The sequence below is a fragment of the Taudactylus pleione genome, unplaced genomic scaffold, assembly GCF_031769625.1.
Source record: "Taudactylus pleione unplaced genomic scaffold, aTauple2 ptg000115l, whole genome shotgun sequence".
Classification (NCBI taxonomy): Eukaryota; Metazoa; Chordata; class Amphibia; order Anura; family Myobatrachidae; genus Taudactylus; species Taudactylus pleione.
The window spans coordinates 548,870-568,707 of NW_028284517.1; the positions used below are offsets into that span (position 1 = coordinate 548,870).

Below are 19,838 nucleotides of genomic sequence, written 5' to 3' on the forward strand. Positions count from 1 at the left end.
CAACTGTCTGGAACATTCTTAAAAAGAAAGAACGCACCGGAGAGCTCAGCAACACCAAAAGACCCTGAAGACCACGAAAAACAACTGTGGTGGATGACAAAAGAATTATTTCCCTTGTGAAGAAAAAACCCTTCACAACAGTTGGCCAAATCAAGAACACTCTCCAGGAGGTAGATGTATATGTGTCAAAGTCAGCAATCAAGAGAAGACTTCACAAGAGTGAATATAGAGGGTTCACCACAAGATGCAAACCATTGGTGAGCCACAAAAATAGGAAGACAAGATTAGAGTATGCCAACAACATCTAAAAAAGCCATTACAGTTCTGGAACAACATCCTATTGACAGATGAGACAAAGATCAACTTGTACCAGAGTGATGCGAAGAGAAGAGAAGGAAAGGAACTGCTCATAATCCAAAACATACCACCTCATCAGTGAAGCATGGTGGTGGTAGTGTCATGGCATGGGCATGTATGACTGCCAGTGGAACTGGTTCCCTTGTATTTATTGATGATGTGACTGCTGACAAAAGCAGCAGAATGAATTCTGAAGTGTTTCGGGCAATATTATATGCTCATATTCAGTCAAATGCTTCAGAACTCATTGGACGGCGCTTCACAGTGCAGATGGACAATGACCCAAAGCATACTGCAAAAGCAACCAAAGAGTTTTTTAAGGCTAAAAAGTGAAATGTTATGCAATGGCCAAGTCAATCCCATGACCTGAATCCGATTGAGCATGCATTTCACTTGATGAAGACATAACTGAAGGGAAAATGCCCCAAGAACAAGCAGGAACTGAAGACATTTGCAGTAGAGGCCTGGCAGAGCATCACCAGGGATGAAACCCAGCATCTGGTGATGTCTATGCGTTCCAGACTTCAGGCTGTAATTGCCTGCAAAGGATTTGCAACAAAGTATTAAAAAGTGAAAGTTATATTTAGGATTGTTTAGTTTGTCCCATTACTTTTGGCCCCTTAAAAAGTGGGAGGCACATATAGAAACCGTTGCAATTCCTACACCGTTCACCTGATTTGGATGTAATTACCCTCAAATTAAATCTGAAAGTCTGCAGTTAAAGCACATCTTGTGTGTTTCATTTCAAAGCCATTGTGGTGGTGAATAGAGGCCAAAATATGAAAATTCTGTCAATGTCCCAATATTTATGGACCTGACTGTATATACACATATATATATATATATATATATATATATATATATATATATATATATATATATATATATATATATATATATACATATACACATACAGTACCAGTCAAAAGTTTGGAGACACCTTCTCATTCAATGGTTTTTGTTTATTTTAATTATTTAGTAGATTACTACTAAAGACATCAAAACTATGAAAGTACACATATGGAATTATGTTGTAAACAAAAAAAAGTGTTCAACAAATCAAAATATGTTTTATATTTTAGATTCCTCAAAGTAGCCCCCTTTTGCTTGGATGACCGCTTTGCACACTCGTGGCATTCTCTCAGTCAGCTTTACTGTCTGCTTGTATAAAACACACTAAAATCCAGTTAAGTAATCAACGTCTCAGAACTTGTATTCATTCCTTTGTTAGGATTACCAAAAGGACAAATACAAGTTCTGAAACATTGATTACATAAACGGGTCAGTGTGTTTTATACAGGCCATCCAGAGTGTCACACCCATACACACACACCCATACACACACACCCATACACACACACACACACGCAATCAGCTTACTCCAGACCGCCCTGTGTCTGGCACTGCCCCCCAAGTGCATGACGTCATGCTGTCCCGTAGAGGGGCCTGGAATTGCAACACTGCCCGGAGCATCCTGAGGACGCTGCAAAGACTGCAGAGTGTCTGACTGGGCAGCACTGCAGGAGTGATACTGGCTGCATGGTGCAAGCACCCTGCTAGCCAGTAACAAGGGCCATGGGGTAGCGACAGTGCTGCAAACAGAGCAGTGCAGCATCACCAGTCGCATACCTGTAGTTATGGCACTGTATACAGTCAAAACACACCCACAACACAGGCTTCACCCCTAGTGGCGGAACTCGTGACTGGTGGGCCCATGTGCAGAAATATGTTTTGGGCCCCCCTCCTCGGTATGCAATCGGGAAGCCGACTGCCTAAATACCGGCAGCCGGCTTCCCGACTGTCATATCCTGGCAAGGGTGAAATGCCGGGCGTCTAGATGTAGACGCCCGGCATTTCCCCGACGCCGGGAGACCGGCGCCCGGCATCCCGATCGTAGAGATGCCGGGCGCTGCGAGCGGACAGCCGCGGGGGGGGGGAGAGGGGACTTAGATTTAGGGCTCCCGGGGAGTTAGGGTTAGGCACCCCCCGGGAGGGTTAGGGTTAGGCTAGGGGGAGGGAGGGTTAGGGTTAGGCACCCCCCGGGGGACTTAGGTGTAGGCAGCGGGGAAGGGGGTGGTTAGGGATAGGCACTTAGAGGGGGGATTAGGGTTAGGCACGGCGGTATTTTTTCATACCAATTCCCCCCTCCTTGCCCCACCCCAAGTTCATAGTGCCGTGGGTGACAGGGAAAGGTAGAGGGTGACAGGGAGATAGTGACAGGCAGTGGCTGATAAGGAGAGGGTGACATGGACTGGGTGACAGGGAGAGGGAGTGGGTGACAGGGTGAGGGTGACAAGGAGAGGGTGACAGGCAGTGTGTAACAGGAAGAGGGTGACAGGGAGAGAGGCAGTGTGTGACAGGCAGAGGTGACAGGCAGTGTGTGACAGGCACTGGGTGACAGGGAGAGGGTGACAGGCAGTGGATGACAAATATATTACTTATATTACTATTTACTTACGTGATCCCAGATCTGCAGCTCGTGGATCCTCCTCTCCTCCTTGGATTTTTTTAACAACAGGGACAGTCACGAAATTGTGACATCAGATCCCAGGCACCAGTAGCAAGGACTACCTCAGAGAGGAAGAGCCAGGCCAGTTGGGGAAAAGCAGGGCGGGACCGGGAGGAGCAAGTAGGAGAGAGGATATAAGGGGAGGAGAGGGGGGCCCAGCCAACTCCGGCCGGATCATATCCACGACCATAGGTAGCGCATCATTCCATAATGTTACCACTGGGACGGGTTGGAGTCACGTGGTGGTGTATAATCAGTCAATCTGACTCATTATAATGCAGCCAGCTGCAGGACCCTTTATTGCAGTGGGCCCCAGTGGAATGCACCAGCTACACTGCCGGTAGTTCCGCCACCTGCACACCCCTATGTAAATCACACCTATACCACACTGGTCATGACCCCACATCACCAGTAACACTGCTGCAGCGCTGGTCACACCCCCTGCAGCGGCACACAATAGGCCCTTCATAAATTTCAGCTCCAGGCCCATGTGGACATTAATCTGGCACTGTACTGTCCATCTAGGGATGTGCTGCGCTGTCCATTCAGAGGTCTATTGCATACACGCATAGCAGAGCAGCGTGTATGCTTCCCCCAACTTCCCCCCCACCGCGGCACCCTGCGGCCCGCGGGCGGGACAGTGGGACAGTTCCAGAAAAACGGGACTGTCCCGCTAAATGCGGGACAGTTGGTAGGTATGATATAAGCACTGTGCGTTTGTACTGCTGCTCTGACTCTTACTTTCAAAATGTATTTATTTCAATTAAAATCACAAATAGGTATACTTGCAAAATACTCTTATGCCATTTTTCAGCCTAGATTTGTAGATACCAACCTGGTAGGCTTGGCTTTCCTTGATCCAGGGCCGGACTGGGACTAAAGAGAGGCCCTGGCATTTCAAGAGCAGACAGACCCACCTCGCGTCAGCATCTGGCTCCAGGCAAAGCCTCCTCCCCTTACTATTCATGACCCCTCTCACTTCTTAGTATATGCTCAAACAAATATAATTAATCTTAGAACAATATACAAGCAGTGGCGTAACAAGGGTATTTAGAGCCCAGGGCAAATTTAAAAATGGAGACCCCCCTATGTGCGCGTCAAAAAAATGGATGTGGTCACTTAAAAATAGGGCGTGTCAACATGACACACACCCCTTTCTTGTCGCTCTGAACATTCCTTTCCATATGCACCTTAACTAGTGTTCACTCTAGCTCCAGTGGCAGGCAGGGCGCTGGAGCTAGAGAGGGCACTTCTCTGCGCGCACCTTGGGTGTGCGCGCCCGAAAAGGGGGCATGGCCATTGAAAAGGGGGCATGTTTATAAGACGCGTCCCCTTTTCATCACTCTTGGGGGCGTGCCCGGCACTTACGGACACGCCAGACAGCCCCCTTATATAGTGCCCCACAAGCACCAAGCGTCTATTCTCCGGCGGTGACTGGGTCACCGCACATTTCCCCACCCGCGAGACACTGCGACTCGCGGGTGAAGACGGGATCCACAGGCTGTGAGGGCAGGGTGCTTTTTGCCCTCCAGAACGAGGGCAGGGCATCACGCCCTGCTAAAACAGCCTAGTGGGAACACTACTTAACCCCAGTAGTGCCCCTTATACAGTACCCCCAGTATGCAATGTCCCCAGTTGTGGTCCTTCTTATGCAGGCCCCTAGTAGTGCCCCTTATACAGTACCACCAGTAGTGGTCCCCCTTATGCAGCCCCCATTAGTTCCCCTTATACTGTACCCCCAGCATGCAATGCCCCCAGGAGTGGTCCCACAAATGCAGCCCCTCATTAGTTTCCCTTATACAGTGCCTCCAGTAGTGGTCCCCCTTATGCAGTGCCCCTTATATAGTGCCCCCAGTAGTAGTCCCCCCCAATGTAGTGCCCCCAGTAGTGGTACCCCCTATGCAGTGCCCTTTATATAGTGCCCCCAGTAGTAGTCCCCCCCATGCAGTGCCCCCAATAGTGGTCCCCCTTATGCAGGCCCCCAGTAGTGATCCCCCCTATTCAGTGCCCCTTATACAGTGCCCCCAGGTGTGGTCTCCCCTATGCAGTACCTCCAGTAGTGGTCCCCCGTATGCAGGCCCCCAGTGGTGATCCCCCTATTCAGTGCCCCCCAGTAGTAGTCCCCAGTAGAGGTCCCCCCGCCTGATGCAGTGCCCCCAGCAGTAGTTCCCCCCCAGTAGTAGTACCCCCCCAGTAGAGGTCCCCCGATTCAGTGCCCCCAGCAGTAGCCCCTCCAATAGTAGTCCCCAGTAGAATCCCCAACCCCAATAGTGATGCCCCCAGAAGTGCCCACCCCCCCCCCCCCCCCCGATGCAGTGCAGATACAAACGTAAAAAAAAATAAAAAAATACACTTACCTGAATCCACGCTCCAGCCACAGCTTCCGCCGCCCAGGGATCAAATGCAGGATTTACACACATACATACACACACACACATTAAATATATATGTATAAACATGGCTGTGAGGTTCTGAATTTGTTGTGGACCCGGGGTGGTGATAGGAGCAGACACAGAAGCAGACTTAAATGAAAAAGTGAAGTTTTTAATAAGTGACTTAGAAGACATGGGAATGGCAAATGAAAAAGTCCAGGTATAGCACTAAAGTGCACTTGGTTACTGTAGTGGGGGTTAATGAGAAAATGTCCAGATAGTGACAGGCAGGAATAGTCCAGTATACAAGTATGGTGAGATGAAAACAGAATGCAGGTATAATGAGCTGTAACTAAATGCAGAAAATTAAATATAAAAAGCAGCGCTAAATCTTTGAATCATTTATTGGTTAATACCAAAAGCACATTAAATCACATAAAATAACACTAAATAGCATTCAACCTATAAATATTACTTGCAAGTAGTAAAAAATATATAGAGAAAATTAAAAATAAAAATAATATAAAAAGGCACTATTTAAGATAAAAAATAGACATGCATGTCAAAAAATTAATGTAGACTTGATATCCTCAATATACACCTATATCAGGTAATACAAAATATACCGCACCAAATGTTTAGCACTGGAATGGGTTCCGTATTTGGATCTGGGTGGAACAATCAGCTGAAAAAGGAAATCCAATAAGTGACTGAGCACATAATTTGTCCTCACCGCATGGACCCTCCTACATGGACAAATATTACCTCTGTAAGTCTCTGAAGGGTGGTCCAATAATTCGTAGTAGCGGTGGTCTGAGAAGAAAAATGCTCAAAGTCACAGTTCAATGTCCACAGTTCCTGGTACCAGGCTGAAGATCATGAATTCTTCAAATAAGGACTGAGTCCCAACGATAATAGGTTTCCAAATGAAGTGCAAATGCAGGTGCAGATGATGCCTGAATCCTGGTGTAACACCAACGCGTTTCACTGCCGCTCTGGCAGCTTTTTCAAGGTGTCTGTGGTCTCTCAAATGTGCCTCTTAAATAGTGCCTCCCATTAGAATTGATTAATTTCCGCTGAGTGTAATTGCATCACTCATACCCTTAAAATCTACAAAACATTGACATATTTTATCCTTAATACAAAATTAAGTTTTATATAAAACACAAATGGAGGCAAACCGATCTCTTATATAATATAATAAGGATATTAACCCACTTACTTATATTCTAATTGTATGGACATATCTTCCGTCCTATAGAGGATTATATGCTTATCTCCCATTGGTGTATATAAACCACATGTTTTTTGGCAGGGAGAAATAGCCATGGGGAGGGGCGCGGCATTAAGTATCCCTGCGTCCCAAACCTCGTTTTGATCCTCTGACAGCTAACAGATGACAGAGCTAAAAGATGTAGATCATAAGGATCAGCCCGCTGGGAAGCGAGCGGCCTGTGGAACGCAACGCCGTACAACGTTGCGTTCCACTGGGACTCCTCCTCCACAGCGGTATACGATCCAATAATATGTTATTCCGCACTAGGAAGTGTATAACCCGTGGAGCCCAGCGTGATTAACGCCGCGGTCCACAGTACGTCCCTCCATCAGTGACAATGAGGTATCATATCTTATAGGTGGGAAATAACACTTGTACCCATTCTAGATCCCGGGTCTCATTGGTAACCGCTTTATTTACATATGGACCCTTGTAATCCTAGCTATATTTAGAACCTTCCAACCTGGAAAATTTTTTTACAGCTCAGTAATACACTTGTTAGATAAAAAAAACATCAAACAGAGTGGATCTAATGGAAGTGAAATATAATCAATTCCATTAGTACCTCTAACTATATACTAATTCTAGTTGAATACATATGAAGATTCTGACCTAAACAAGCTGTAGAATATTCCTATTGTGAATCATTCATATAAACCCAAAATGAATAAATTTCTTAAAAAGAGGATATACCAAAGGTATTAAAGATAGTAATAAATCCCATGTCAAACTATAACTTCCCTCCATGGATGTACAAAGGAATTCATTACCCCATAGTGCAACAGGCTGAAAATAACTATCAGCTGACATGGTGATGAGCTGTAACTAAATGCAGGTATGATGAGCTGTAACTAAATGCAGGTATGGTGAGCTGTAACTGATGCAGGCAGAGGTAGTGAAGTCCAGCTGGGAGTGAAATGAAGCAAGGTGCAGGGAAACAGTAGGTTCAGGTACTCAGGCAGGTAAGAAGGTATATGGAGGGTGCAAGGTAAGTCCAGCAGGTTGGAGCAGGCAAGGTTCAGGCTAGTAGCGTAACCGACAGGCAGGCAGATAAGGCACAGGTACTCTCTCTCAGCCGCAGCTGAGAAACATGTTGCACTGGCAAAGGAAGGAAGGCTCTGGACCTTCCTAAATATTCAGTGCCGTGCTGTGACTGGCTGGAATGAGCACAAGACCTACCAGATTGGACAGCTGGAATCACATGGCCGCAGGCAAGATGGCGGCGCCCATGCCCACGGAACGGAAACACCGCCAGACCTCACCAGGCCTAGTAACAATGTGCCTGCACAGAACCACGCGCAGCCAATGCCCCTCGCCAAACACCAGCACCGCTTCCAGAGACCCCCCGCCATAACAACCTCACAGGTAATACCCGGCGGGTACCATGCCAAGAAACCCTGGCCGTGACACTGCCATTGTATTGTGTGAGCCAGACTCCCTGTGATCACCTTGTTGTGCTCCACTTCCGGGTCTCAAGTTGCGTGGCTGCGTGAGGATGTCGCTCCGAGTCCAGTCTAGGAACGGGGGAAGACTGTGTGCGTCCCTCGCTGCTGCTGCTCCTGGCAGTGGGTGGGTCATGGCAATCACGGGAGGAGGGAGTGGGCCAGCCAGTGTCTGTGTGGCTGGATGGTGCTACCTGCTGGCTGAGGAGACAGCGGTGGGGACTGGTTGAGATCTCACCGGTGATTGGCTGTTGCGGTGCTCTGCATGTAGCACAGCCATACACTACATAACCCGCTCAAATTTTGCGATCACTGGGTTCGTCAGGAGGGGTTTCTGGGTACACAGAAACCCCCCTGCATGCGCTAATGCCGCCGCACATCAGTCCTCCCGGGCTGGCGTGCTCTGCATTGTGGGAGAGACGTCATCTTTCCCATTACCCACTGCAAGAGCCAGAAGGCGGAGCTCATGAGTGTGTGCAGCAGCCATCCTCAAACCCGGCCGCCGCGTCATGACATCATCATGCAATGATCTGGACGCAGCTGAATACAACCTGGACAGGTCACGGTTCAACCAAATCCCCAAGTATTTAAGCTTTGGGGGATGCCAGGAGAAGGGAAAAGAGGCCTTTAAACCTTCCGCCACTGTGGGGGGAGTGAAAGGTTAACTGCTATAGATTTAGAGTAGTTTATTTTGAAATTAGAGAGAGCACCAAAGTCCCGGTGCTTAGTAAACTAAGTTAGGTACAGAAACAGAGGGGTTGGTAAAGACGGCCAGAAGGTCGTTGTCAAACAAGGCCAGCTTATATTCACGCCCATCTACAAACAACCCAGACATGCCAAGGTTTAATCTAATAGTCCTAGCCGATGCCTCCATACACAAAACAAAAATAATGGGGGATAGGGGGTATCCCTGTCTAGTGCCATTAAAAATCCACAGTGGGTTAGAAAGGGCACCATTTATCTTAATACGTGCCATAGGTGTGGAATATAAAGCCAGGATCCTATGCAAGGAGGCAGGACCAAACTCCATGTGTGCCAATAAACCCCTCATGAAATGCCAATGTATTCTGTCGAAGGCCTTCTCTGCATCAGTGGATAACAGAAGAGCTGGGGACTTTTCCGTTACAGCAAGATGCATCAAGTCAGTTACCTTGGTAGTGTTGTCTCGTGCCTCCCGGCCCGGGACAAAACCAACCTGGTCTGAAAGAACTAAAGCAGGAAGAAGAATCTTCAGTCTGTTCGCAATAAGCTTGGCAAATAGTTTAATATCTGTATTCAGTAGGGAGATAGGCCTATAGCTGGAGCCAGCGTCGTAGCTAGACGGCAGTGCGCCCTGTGCAGCACTGCCGTCCCTCTCCGCTCCCTCCTCCCCCCCCCTGAGCTCTTACCCTAACTTCCGTGAGGAGGAGGGAGGGCGGGATCTTCCGCCGATTTTCAGTGACCACTGTCCTGCGCGCACCACTGCCGGAGGTCTCTATCTGCAGACCTCCGGCACAGAGAAGTATGTGGCCGGTGCCGCTGGAGGATGGCGCCCGGTGCACATGACCCCTCAGCCCCCCCCTAGTTACGGCCCTGGCTGGAGCACAGGGCTGGGTCCTTACCGTCCTTATGGATAACCGCAACATGGGCTTCAAGAGACTGGGATAAAAAAACTATCTTATCAGATACAGGGGCCTATTCATCAACACTAAAATAAAGTTTTTAAAAGACATTTTCCTTAAATAACGTTATTTTAGTATTCATGAAGATACTTAGCACAGGAGATAAATTATGTATTTTCGGAATTTGATGGAGTTACTATTCGCCACTGTGAGGTGGCGAAAAGCAGGTAACACTTACCTGTGTCAGCGTGTGCAGGTCCCCCGGCATCTCCCTACGGCGCTCTGGTCTCTCCTCTAGCTCCGTCTGCTATGCTGTCATGTGTTCTCCACAGCAGAGCACAATAAAGTTTACAAATAAAAAAATCTTTTTTTTTTTTTTCTAAACAGTACTGTGTGCTGCTGGGAGACCACATGACAGCATAGCAGATGGAGCCGGAGGCTGCTGCGCGGGCAGGTAAGTGCTGAACGGGGGGGAGGTGAGCGGAGGGGGGGACACAAACTAACCGCATCTGTAGGCAGTGCTGCGCATGCGCTGGTTTTACAGATGTAACAGCGCATGTGCAGCACTGCTTCCAGCTGCGGTAAGTTAGAGCAGGCAGGGATAACTGTCTATTTCCCGAAAAGCTGTCATCGCAAAAATGACAGCTTTTCGGAATAGATAGTTATAGGGAGGAGGAATTATGAATTCCTCCGGTAATTAGGTAGAACTCCATGCGAGTTCTAAACCTAATTACCTCCTGGGAAACTTTAGTTATGATGAATAGGCCCCACAGAGTTAAAAGCCGACAACATCTTGGGTAAAAGAGTGGTCTTAAAAATGTTATAATACGAAACCGTATAGCCATCAAGGCCTGGGCTTTTACCAGTAGTGGTGTTTTTTAGAGCTTCTTCCAATTCCTCCAATGTGAATGGGCTGTCTAACCAGTCTCTATCCCCGTCGGAGACAGAGGGGAAACTAACCTTCCGGAGATAATTAGATACAGTCTCCTGAAAAGCGCCAACCTCTGCGGAAGAGCCCAAGGACGAAAGGTTATACAGCTGCGAATAGTAAGATTGAAATGCTGAGGCAATAGTGGGGGTCAATCTACAATCTCTACCAGTCCCATCCTTGACCACCTCTATAAAAGATACCGCTCTCTGAGCCCGCAAGGCCCGTGCCAACAATTTACCTGGTTTATTGCCCCATTGAAAATAATGATTTTAGTTTATTGAGTTCAGATTATTACCAGGTATTTATATATTTATATATATTTATTCAGATCGGGCCAAGGATAAAGCTTTCTGATCTGCAGCTGTCAAAAAGGCTTTTAGGGGTATTCAATATGGAGCGAAAACTCAGTTTTTGCGATGTTTTCGCACCGATGATGTCATTTTTGCTGGTTTTGGTTTTACACCGTATTCAATTTCAAAGACTTTTCGCAGGTTCGAAAAGTCTTTGAATAAAAACGGGGATAACTTTTCACCATTGAATAGGTGGCGAAAAAAAGTGCAGAATTGGGGTTTAGGGGTGCAGGCTTAAAAAAATTAGCCTGGACCCCTGGGATTGACATTTTAAAAATAACTGTAAAAAAAAGTTTTTTTAAAAAAATAGGGATACCCCAAAAAATTAATTTAAAAATTGGGGTGAAAAAAAAAAAAGGAAAAAATTGTATAACAATAGGGAAATAGGTTCAGGGCTATTCTGCAAGTATGCGGCAGGTGTTTTCTACAATAGGCTATTAGCGGCAGGTGCATAATTGCAGAATTTTTTAAAACTTACTTTAGGGACATAAAAATATGCTAGTACCCATTTTCATGTACCCCAAATTTGATGAGACCACTTAAACAAATGAAAAAAATAACCTAAGTGCTCTTCTGCAACACTTCTTCAATGTCGGGAAAAAAACACCTGCTGCGGCTATTTAAATTGCCGACTTTCATTTGCAGGCTAAAACGGGGGTACCCATAGTGATCCCCCATGTTTTTACAGCTTTAGGGGGGTCCTACAATTTATTCCAGGTAAATTTCATATTTTTTCGCAGATCCCACTTCGCAGGTTCCCGTTTTCGTAGGTTTTATATTGAATACGGGGATAAAGCGGGCGCGTGCCCGATACTTTATCCCAGGAAAATCTCCGATGTGGAGCGAAAAGTCCAGCACGGACTTTTCGCTCCCATATTGAATACCCCTTTTTGTGTTTCAATTCAAACAATCTAATTTGCTGGAGCAATTGTGGCTTACGACCAATCAATTTACCCTTCAATACACATTTGAGAGGGTATACGTTCAGGAAGCCAGCCTTTGCAATGCCGACAGCCGGCTTCCCAACTACTTAATCCCGGCGAGGATTAAATGACAGGTGTCCAAATCTAGACGCCTGTCATTTTACCGACGCTGGGAGACCGGCGCCCGGGATCCTGATCAAAGTGATGCCGGGCGCTGGGTGTGGACAGCCGCTCGGGGGGAGGGGGGGTAAGTTAGGGGCTCCCAGGGGGTACTTAGGGTTAGGCACCCCCTCCGGGAGGTTAGGGTTGGGCTAGGGGGAGGGTTAGGGTTCTGCACCCCCGGGGGGTGGTTAGGGTTAGGCACCCCCCGTGGGACTTAGGTTTAGGTGGCGGGGAAGGGGGAGTTAGGTTTAGGCACTTAGGGGATTAGGGTTAGGCAGAGGGGGGTTAGGGTTAGGCACCCTAAAGGAGGGTTAGGGGGTAGAATTAGATTAGTTTATACTTACCTTTATGACGATCGGGATTTCCTCCTCTGTCGGGCTGCCGTTGCGGCCAACGGTATATCATACTGAATGCACTTGTGAGCCTCCCAAACAGTGAGGCTGGAAACCTCAGGAGTGTGATTTAGTTCAAAATAGTCAGTGAGAGTCTGGTCCAACTGAAGTCTACAATAAGCATCCGAAAGAAGACTTTCATTTAAGCGCCAAGTGCAAGGTTTAGGGGAAAGAAGACTGGTAGAGATTGTAAGAGTGACCGGGGCATGGTCAGACCAAGTCAATGGTTCAATAGAGGTATGTTGTAAGAGATGTAAGAACCTATGGGGAAAAAAAAAATTGTCCAAAAATGAAAAATGTATAGTCTCGGTCAGTAGGGTTATTGTGCGCTTTTTTAAAATGATGTGAGACACTATGTTCATCGAATTCTTGCAGTATATTTTTTTGATGCTCATGTATCCTTTGTTTTAAGATCTTGTTGTTTTACCTACAAATTGTTTCATACATGGGCATGTTAGCAGATACATTACTCCGCTGGTATCACAGGTGATTTGATCTTCAATTTTATACTTGTCCTTTGTTGTATTGGATTCGAATGAAGTCACAGGTTTGCTAGTTCTGTATTTGGAGGTTGTGCAAGTTTTTGCATCTTCCACAATAGAAAAATCCTTTGTAAAAGACAAAGATATCATAATAAAAACTGATGATACTCTAGGCAGGCCTGTGACTCTCCAGCTATTGTGAAAATATAAGTGCCAGCATACCCTACCACTGATCAGCTGATAAAGCATGCTAGGACTTGTAGTTTCACAACAGCTGAAGAGCCACAGGTTGGCCAGAACTGCTTTAGGGCACCATGATTCAAAAAAGTTTGGGAACCACTGACAAACTGTATATCGTTTGGGCTTGGATCTGCACCTGGGTCTACTGTGGGGTGTAGGTGGTGGATATGGACCGGACACCAAACAGCTAAGACTTCAACTGCCAGGAAGCAATGGTTCCTCCCCCGTAAACCCCGTCCCTGAGTCTGAGGCAAATCAGTTTGTTAACAAGCCGAAGGCAGGAGGAGGAGAGGAGAGAAGGAAGACTGGTACACAGAAGAATCACACTCTTACATCAAAGAGACTGGAAACCTGGTGACCAGGAAACCCAACCCAGAGAAGCCAGGGGCATCAGTGCGGGTGCCCTGTGGACCCTATGGACTTCAAAGAAAGAGAGTTAACAAAGGTAAGTTTTACCATAACTCTCATTTTCTTCTTCAGGGTCCATAAGGATCCACAGTGGATGTCCCATAGCAGTATTCAAGGGTGGGGATGCTCCTGAACTGAGAGGAGTATCCTGCGTCCAAATGAAGCATCCTGAGAGGCAAAGGTATCGAAGGCATAAAACATAAGAAAGGTGTGGACAGAAGAACACGTGGCCACCTTACAAAGCTATTCAGCTGAGGTGCCACAGCGAGCTGCCCACGGAGCGAGTGGAATGAGCAGAGATGGTAGCCGGCACAGGAAGGCTCATCTGTGTGTAAGCCTGTGAGATAGTCATGCGAAGCCATCTGGCCAGAGTCTGTTTGTTAGCTGGCTAGCCCTTCTTGTGGAATCCATAGAGGACAAATAGGGAATCTGTTTTCCGAAGAGAACTTGTACAGTCCACGTAGATCCTGAGAGCACGGACCACATTCAACGAGGCCTCACCTGCCGAGAGGTCTGGTGATTGGAAGCCCAGGACTACGATTTCCTCATTCATATGGAAATGAGAAACAACCTTGGAAAGGAAGTCAGGACAAGTTCGAAGAACAGCCTTGTCCTGATGAAAGATCAGAAATGGGGAGTGACAGGAAAGTGCCCCTAAATCTGACACCCTATGGGAGGACGCAAGAGCCAGGAGAAAGTCTTCGCTGTGAGCCACTTGAGTTTCACAGATTCCAGGGGTTCAAATGGAGGGCTCTGAAGGGCCTGGAGAACCACTTACAAATCCCACATTGACACCGGAGGAACGAAAGGAGGTTGAATTCGGAGGACATCCTGAAGGAAGGTGTGAACATCCAGCAGTGGAGCAATTATGCGCTGGAACCAAATGGACAGAGCAGAAACATGTACTTTCAGCGAGGCCAGGCGGAGACCAAGGTCCAGTCCTGCTTGAAGGAGGGCCAGGACTCTAGAGACTCTAAAAACTTGAGGGTCAAAACTTCTGGTAGCACACCACTGGAAGTATGTTTGTCTACTGTGACCTTCTACAACCTTTCACACTTTAATTGCATTTATTTCCAGGTCATAAAATTTTCTGCACCTTTTAGCTTGATAAACCCATTTATGGCTGTATGCATGTTCTTACAGACATAATGATACAGCTTGTGTGCTCTATGCTTCGCTGCTACTATGCTGCACTGGAAACACTCTGGGCCTGATTCTGACCCGGTCGCAAGTGCTGTGCGCTCGCAACTGGGTCGATGGTAGGCCAGTGTGCATGTGCACGATGGAGCCGGCTCCGTCGTGCGCATGCGCGAGACACGGATAGCGATGGGCAATCCGTCACTCCGGGTCTTTTACCAAAGGGGGCATGCTGTCGATGTTGAGTGACAGCACGCCCCCTTTGGTGGGCGGGCCGGGGGAGTGGCTGCCCAAACGGCGGCGTTCCCATGTGAACACCTCCGTTTGGGGCCGGCCCCACTGACATCAAGAGTGATGTCAGTGGGAGAGATTTCGGCTCTGTTAGAGCCGAAATCTCTCTGGGGCTTGCGGCAACGAGACCCTACCACAAGGGTCTCATCGCAAGCGCGATGGTCGCGATGGTCGTGACTATCGCGACCATCTTTGTGGCCGCTTGCTACAGCTGTGGGTGGTCACCCACAGCTAAAAAAAAAATAGCCCTGCCCTGATTCAGAGCGAGCGCTCTGTCAGAGCGTCCGGCTCTGAATCAGGGCCTCTGGGCCTAATTCAGACCCACTCGTGAGCACTGAGCGCTCGCAAGCGGGTTGATGTTGGGCTAGTGCGCATGCGCACGTCGGACCCGGCTCCGTCGTGCGCATGCGCGAGACCCGGATAGCAACAGGCAAGCCGTCGCTATGGGTCTCGCTACAAAGGGGGTGTGCTGTCGATGGTGAGTGACAGCACGCCCCCTTGCCGGGGGCATGCTGGGCAGACGGAGGCGTTGCCATGGGAATGCCTACTGTCTGGGGCCGGCCCCACTGACATCACAAGTGATGTCAGTGGGAGTGCTTTCGGCTCTGATAGAGCCAAAAGCACTCCAGGGCTTGCGGAAGACGAGACCCTACCATAAGGGTCACCCACAGCTATGCGAGCAGCCAGGAGGCCACTCTAAAATCAGGAAGGACGGCCCTGATTCAGAGCGAGCGCTCTGTCAGAGTGTCCGGCTCTGAATCAGGGTCTCTGTGCTGTCTTCACTATGTGTTCTATGGCAGTGTGCACTGTACATTTGCTGTGGCTAGTATAGTGGTTTATTGAAGAAGTGATGGATACACCAGTACTCAGATACACACTGGTTGGATGCAGTGGATCTTGAGCGGGAGTCACACAGCTCACCAGCCAGTGAGTATATGCAGGATGTGGATAGTGATGCAGGATCACTCTGGAAATGCTTCTGGAGTAGGTAAATCACAGATCTCACTGGAGCCGTGTACCACTGCGTCGCTCTTACATAGTGACAAGATGGCACAGTGCATGCACAGTGCTAGGTTCAGCAGCCATCTTGGTTAGGGAATGAAGCCTCCCCATAGGAACTATCATGGAGTCTGAGCAGTAGCGTGTACTCCATTTTCAACAGTGCTGACCAGCAGGGCCCATTAAATAAGTGATGTGCAGTAAGGAAATAATACATTCTGGCCCTACATTTTATCCCTGCTGTTCTGCCCGTTTCTGAAGAAGCCAGAGGAGTTCCTGAAAGCAGTTGTGCACAGGAACAGAATGCTTAAGCATAATGCAGAAATCTAATCCAACACTGGCACTATTTGTGGTGTCTAGGTAATGTGGATCAGGACTGCGCTCTCCCTATGGAGTCAGTAATTGGTCAGGAAAGTGCAGAACTTGGCATCTGCAGGATGTTTTTTGGTGGCATGGGCAAAATGTGCAGCAAAGGGACTGAGCTAACAGTTTGTATCTTGACATAGGCATTACTTGGTATGAACTGGATTCCAGTAACATGATATCTTGCTTCTTTGTAAAGACCCTACTGTGGGCCTGATTCAGCTTGGATCGCAGTTGCTAATATGCACGCAATCGGCCAATTGTTGCATTCTGTGCATACGAATGCATCACAGTGTGCGTGCGCGAACCGGCCACTGCAATCCGGACTGCCATCGCAGTGACTACGCAGACCCATTGCATAGTAATTGACAGAAAGTACCGTTTGTGGGTGGTTACGGGGGGGGGAGAAACCCAGGCGCGCCAGGGCGTTTGAATGCCATTGCAGGGGCATGTGTTAAGTATCCACTGAGACGCCCTACGCAGCCTGAGGCCTCATAGTGTGCGATAAAGTTAGCAATTTCTGAGTAAGGTCAGACCATGTGCAAGTGTGCGTGAGGCTGCGATGGTACTTGATTATACCGATGGTTTCGCACTCTTTCTATCATTTCAGATGTGTGTAAGGTAAAGTGGGCGTCCTTATGTAGTGCTGCAGTGGCATGGCGATCACAATTAGCATACTATCGCAGTGGAACTGCGTGCGTATTAGCAATTTCATTAGCAGTTGCATTCCTTACTGAATCAGGCCCTGTGTTATTTAACTTGACATCCTGATAACCTTATTGTTACTCAGATGTCCAATGGTCATGCAGTTGATTCGATGCCGCGTCCTCAGACGCAGCAGCGGAGTACAGAAGCCGGCAGTGGGAATCTTATAACTGAAAGCACCTTCCTGTGGCTTTTGCATACTTTAGCAGAGCCTCGGAGAAAGAAAGAGACAGAGGCGGAGATATTTACATCTATCTCTGTATTAGGCCCATTGCTGTCAGCTCTCATATCCCAAAGCAGGTTTAGGCTGTTTTTCTTTTTGCAGATAATAGGAAACTGTTTTTGTTCAGGGCAGCTGCTTTCAGCTTTAATATCTTTAACCTTCAGTGTGCACGAAAATGTTCTCCAATTTATTCTAGGGCGGCCCACTTGTAGAACCTTACTGAGACATGGTGACGTCCGCAATAACAAACAAACACAAAAAGGTGTAATAACATGAAAATACAGGAAATGTGTCCTACTTTCCGAGGTGAAAGTTGTGTGTCCCTATGCCAGAAAGTAATGAATATCTGAGCCATGTAACTAAGTAGTAGCTCCCCAAGGTGCAATCAGGGTGCAAACACTCCAATTGGGAAAACAACAGAGACATAATAGCAATCATATGGCCTGATTCATTCGCAACTGCAAATACACATGCAATCGGCCCATTGTTCCATTCTGCATATGCATATGCATCACAGTGTGTGAACCAGCCACTGCTATGGGGACTGCGCAGACCAATCGAGGGATTGACAGGAAGCGCCATTTGTGGGGAGGTGACGGGGGGGGTCAGAGAAACACAGATGTGCTAGTGCGTTTGAACGCTATTGCATGGGCGTGCATAACTTATTCACAGCAAAGCCTTAGGCAGTTTGAGAACTCATAGCGTGTGATGAGGTTATCAATTCCTGAGTAAGGTCAGAGCTTGTGCAAGTGTGCGTGAGGCTGCGATGATACTCTGTGTTACCGATGGTTTTACTATCTTGCTATGGATTACAGATGTGTGTAAGGTAAAGTGGGCGTCCTTATGTAGCGCTGCAACGGCATAGTGATCGCAATGGATTAGCATACTATCGCAGTGAGACTGCGTGCGTAATCACTATTGCAATAACAATTGCGTTCCGTAATGAATCAGGACCATAAGTGTAGTATCTTTATACACCAAATCATTATAACCAAAGGGGGTAATTAACACACATATAATTAAGAGAGTTTAAAGCCATGTATTTGAATCATAAATGTTTCAAGCATTTATCTCAGTCCACTCCAGCTAGGGAAAGAAAATTCCAAACACCAATTTCTGAGTACATGTTTAAGTGGACCTCAGGGTTCATGGCTCTTTGGTTGATAGTGGGAGCCCAATGATGGTGGTGGGGCATGCCACCCTGGGGGTGTGGGGATTGTGCATCTTTGTTGGTGGTGGGGGCACATGCCATTCAGGGTGATGGTGGGGGCACATGTCTCTCTTCATGGCTCCTGAATGTCAGGGCTGTGGTCTTGTTTGGGGTTCTTGTTATTGTAAAGATAGTGTGACACAATTGCAACACAAAATATCAGCGCCTGTACAAGAATAAGTATGCACAAGATCACCACCCAAAACTGCAGATAACTTGAAGGAGGTTGGTATTGTTCAGGGGGCATTGAGGCACTGGCCTCTCCGTTGGTCACGTGGGACCTGGCCACTCCAATGTCCCTGGCTTTTCCAGTTATTTTAGCGGCAATGGTGATCATTTTGAGGGTGCTAGCTTGTCTAATGTTTAAGGGGGCACTGGCCTCACCCATGGCTGCCTCAGGGACACTGGCCTCCACTGTGGCAATCTCAGGGGCACTGGCCTCTCCCATAGTGGCCTCAGGGGTGCTGGCCTCTCCTGAGGTGATCTCAGAGGCACTGGCCTCTCTGGTGGCAGTCTTGGGGGCACTTGCCTCATCCATGATGATGTCGGGGTCACTGGACTTGACAGATGTGATGTCAGGGGCACTGGGCTCTTCAATGGCTGACTCAGGTGCACTGGCCTCTCCTATGGTCTTGCGGGTTCTGGCCACTCCAATGACCCTGGCTTTTTCAATTATTTTAGCAGCAATTGTGATCATTTTGAGGGTGCTAGCTTCTCTAATGTTTATGGGGGCACTGGCCTCACCCATGGCAGCCTCAGGGATACTGGCCTGTACTGTGGCAATTTCAGGGGCACTGGCCTCATCCATAGTAGCCTCAGAGGCGCTGGCCTCTCCTGAGGTGGTCTCAGAGGCACTGTCCTCTCCGGTGGTCTTGGGGGCACTGGCCTTACCCATGGTGATGTCAGGGTCTTTGGACTCTACAAAGGCAATCTCAGGGGCACTGGCCTCATTGGTGGTAGTCTCAGGGGCACTGGCCTCTTCTGTGGTGGTCTTGGAATTGCTGGCCTCTCCCATGGTGTCCTTGGGGGCACTAACCTCTCCTTCAGGGTGTGTAAGGGGAGACTATATAGATAAAAGATAAAAATATAAAACAGTGATACAACTATAAAGATAAATGTTTTGTCAAGTTAAAAACTGCTGCTGTATATATAACGTACAATGGGATATTTATGAAAATTGGTCCACAGGTAACTGCTAAGAGTATGTGGCAATGTCATCAGTAGCCAGACTGTGTATATTTTAGCCTCACACCTACCCCACTCCAACCTATACTACTTACACTGGTATACCCTCACACCTACCCTACTCCCACCTATACTACTCACATTGGCATGCCCTCACACCTACCCTACTCCCAGCTATACTACTCTCACTAGTACACCATCACATCTACTCCAACCTATACTACTCACATTGGTATGCCCTCACACCTACCCTACTCCCACTGGTACAGCCTCACACCTG

General features: G+C 47.8%; 1 protein-coding gene across 1 annotated transcript in view; it reads right to left on the bottom strand.

Annotated features, from left to right (window-relative positions):
• LOC148524857 (fatty-acid amide hydrolase 1-like) overlaps positions 1-14,578 on the bottom strand; it is a 135,720-nt gene extending 121,142 nt beyond the window's left edge. The window contains exons 1-3 of the mRNA XM_088471592.1: positions 14,542-14,578; positions 14,224-14,276; positions 12,786-12,923 (exon numbers count right to left, since the gene is read on the bottom strand). Of these exons, the coding sequence (XP_088327718.1) occupies positions 12,786-12,923; positions 14,224-14,276; positions 14,542-14,578 (228 nt within the window). The remainder of the gene's footprint in view (positions 1-12,785; positions 12,924-14,223; positions 14,277-14,541) is intronic.
• Between the last annotated feature and the right edge of the window lie 5,260 nt (positions 14,579-19,838).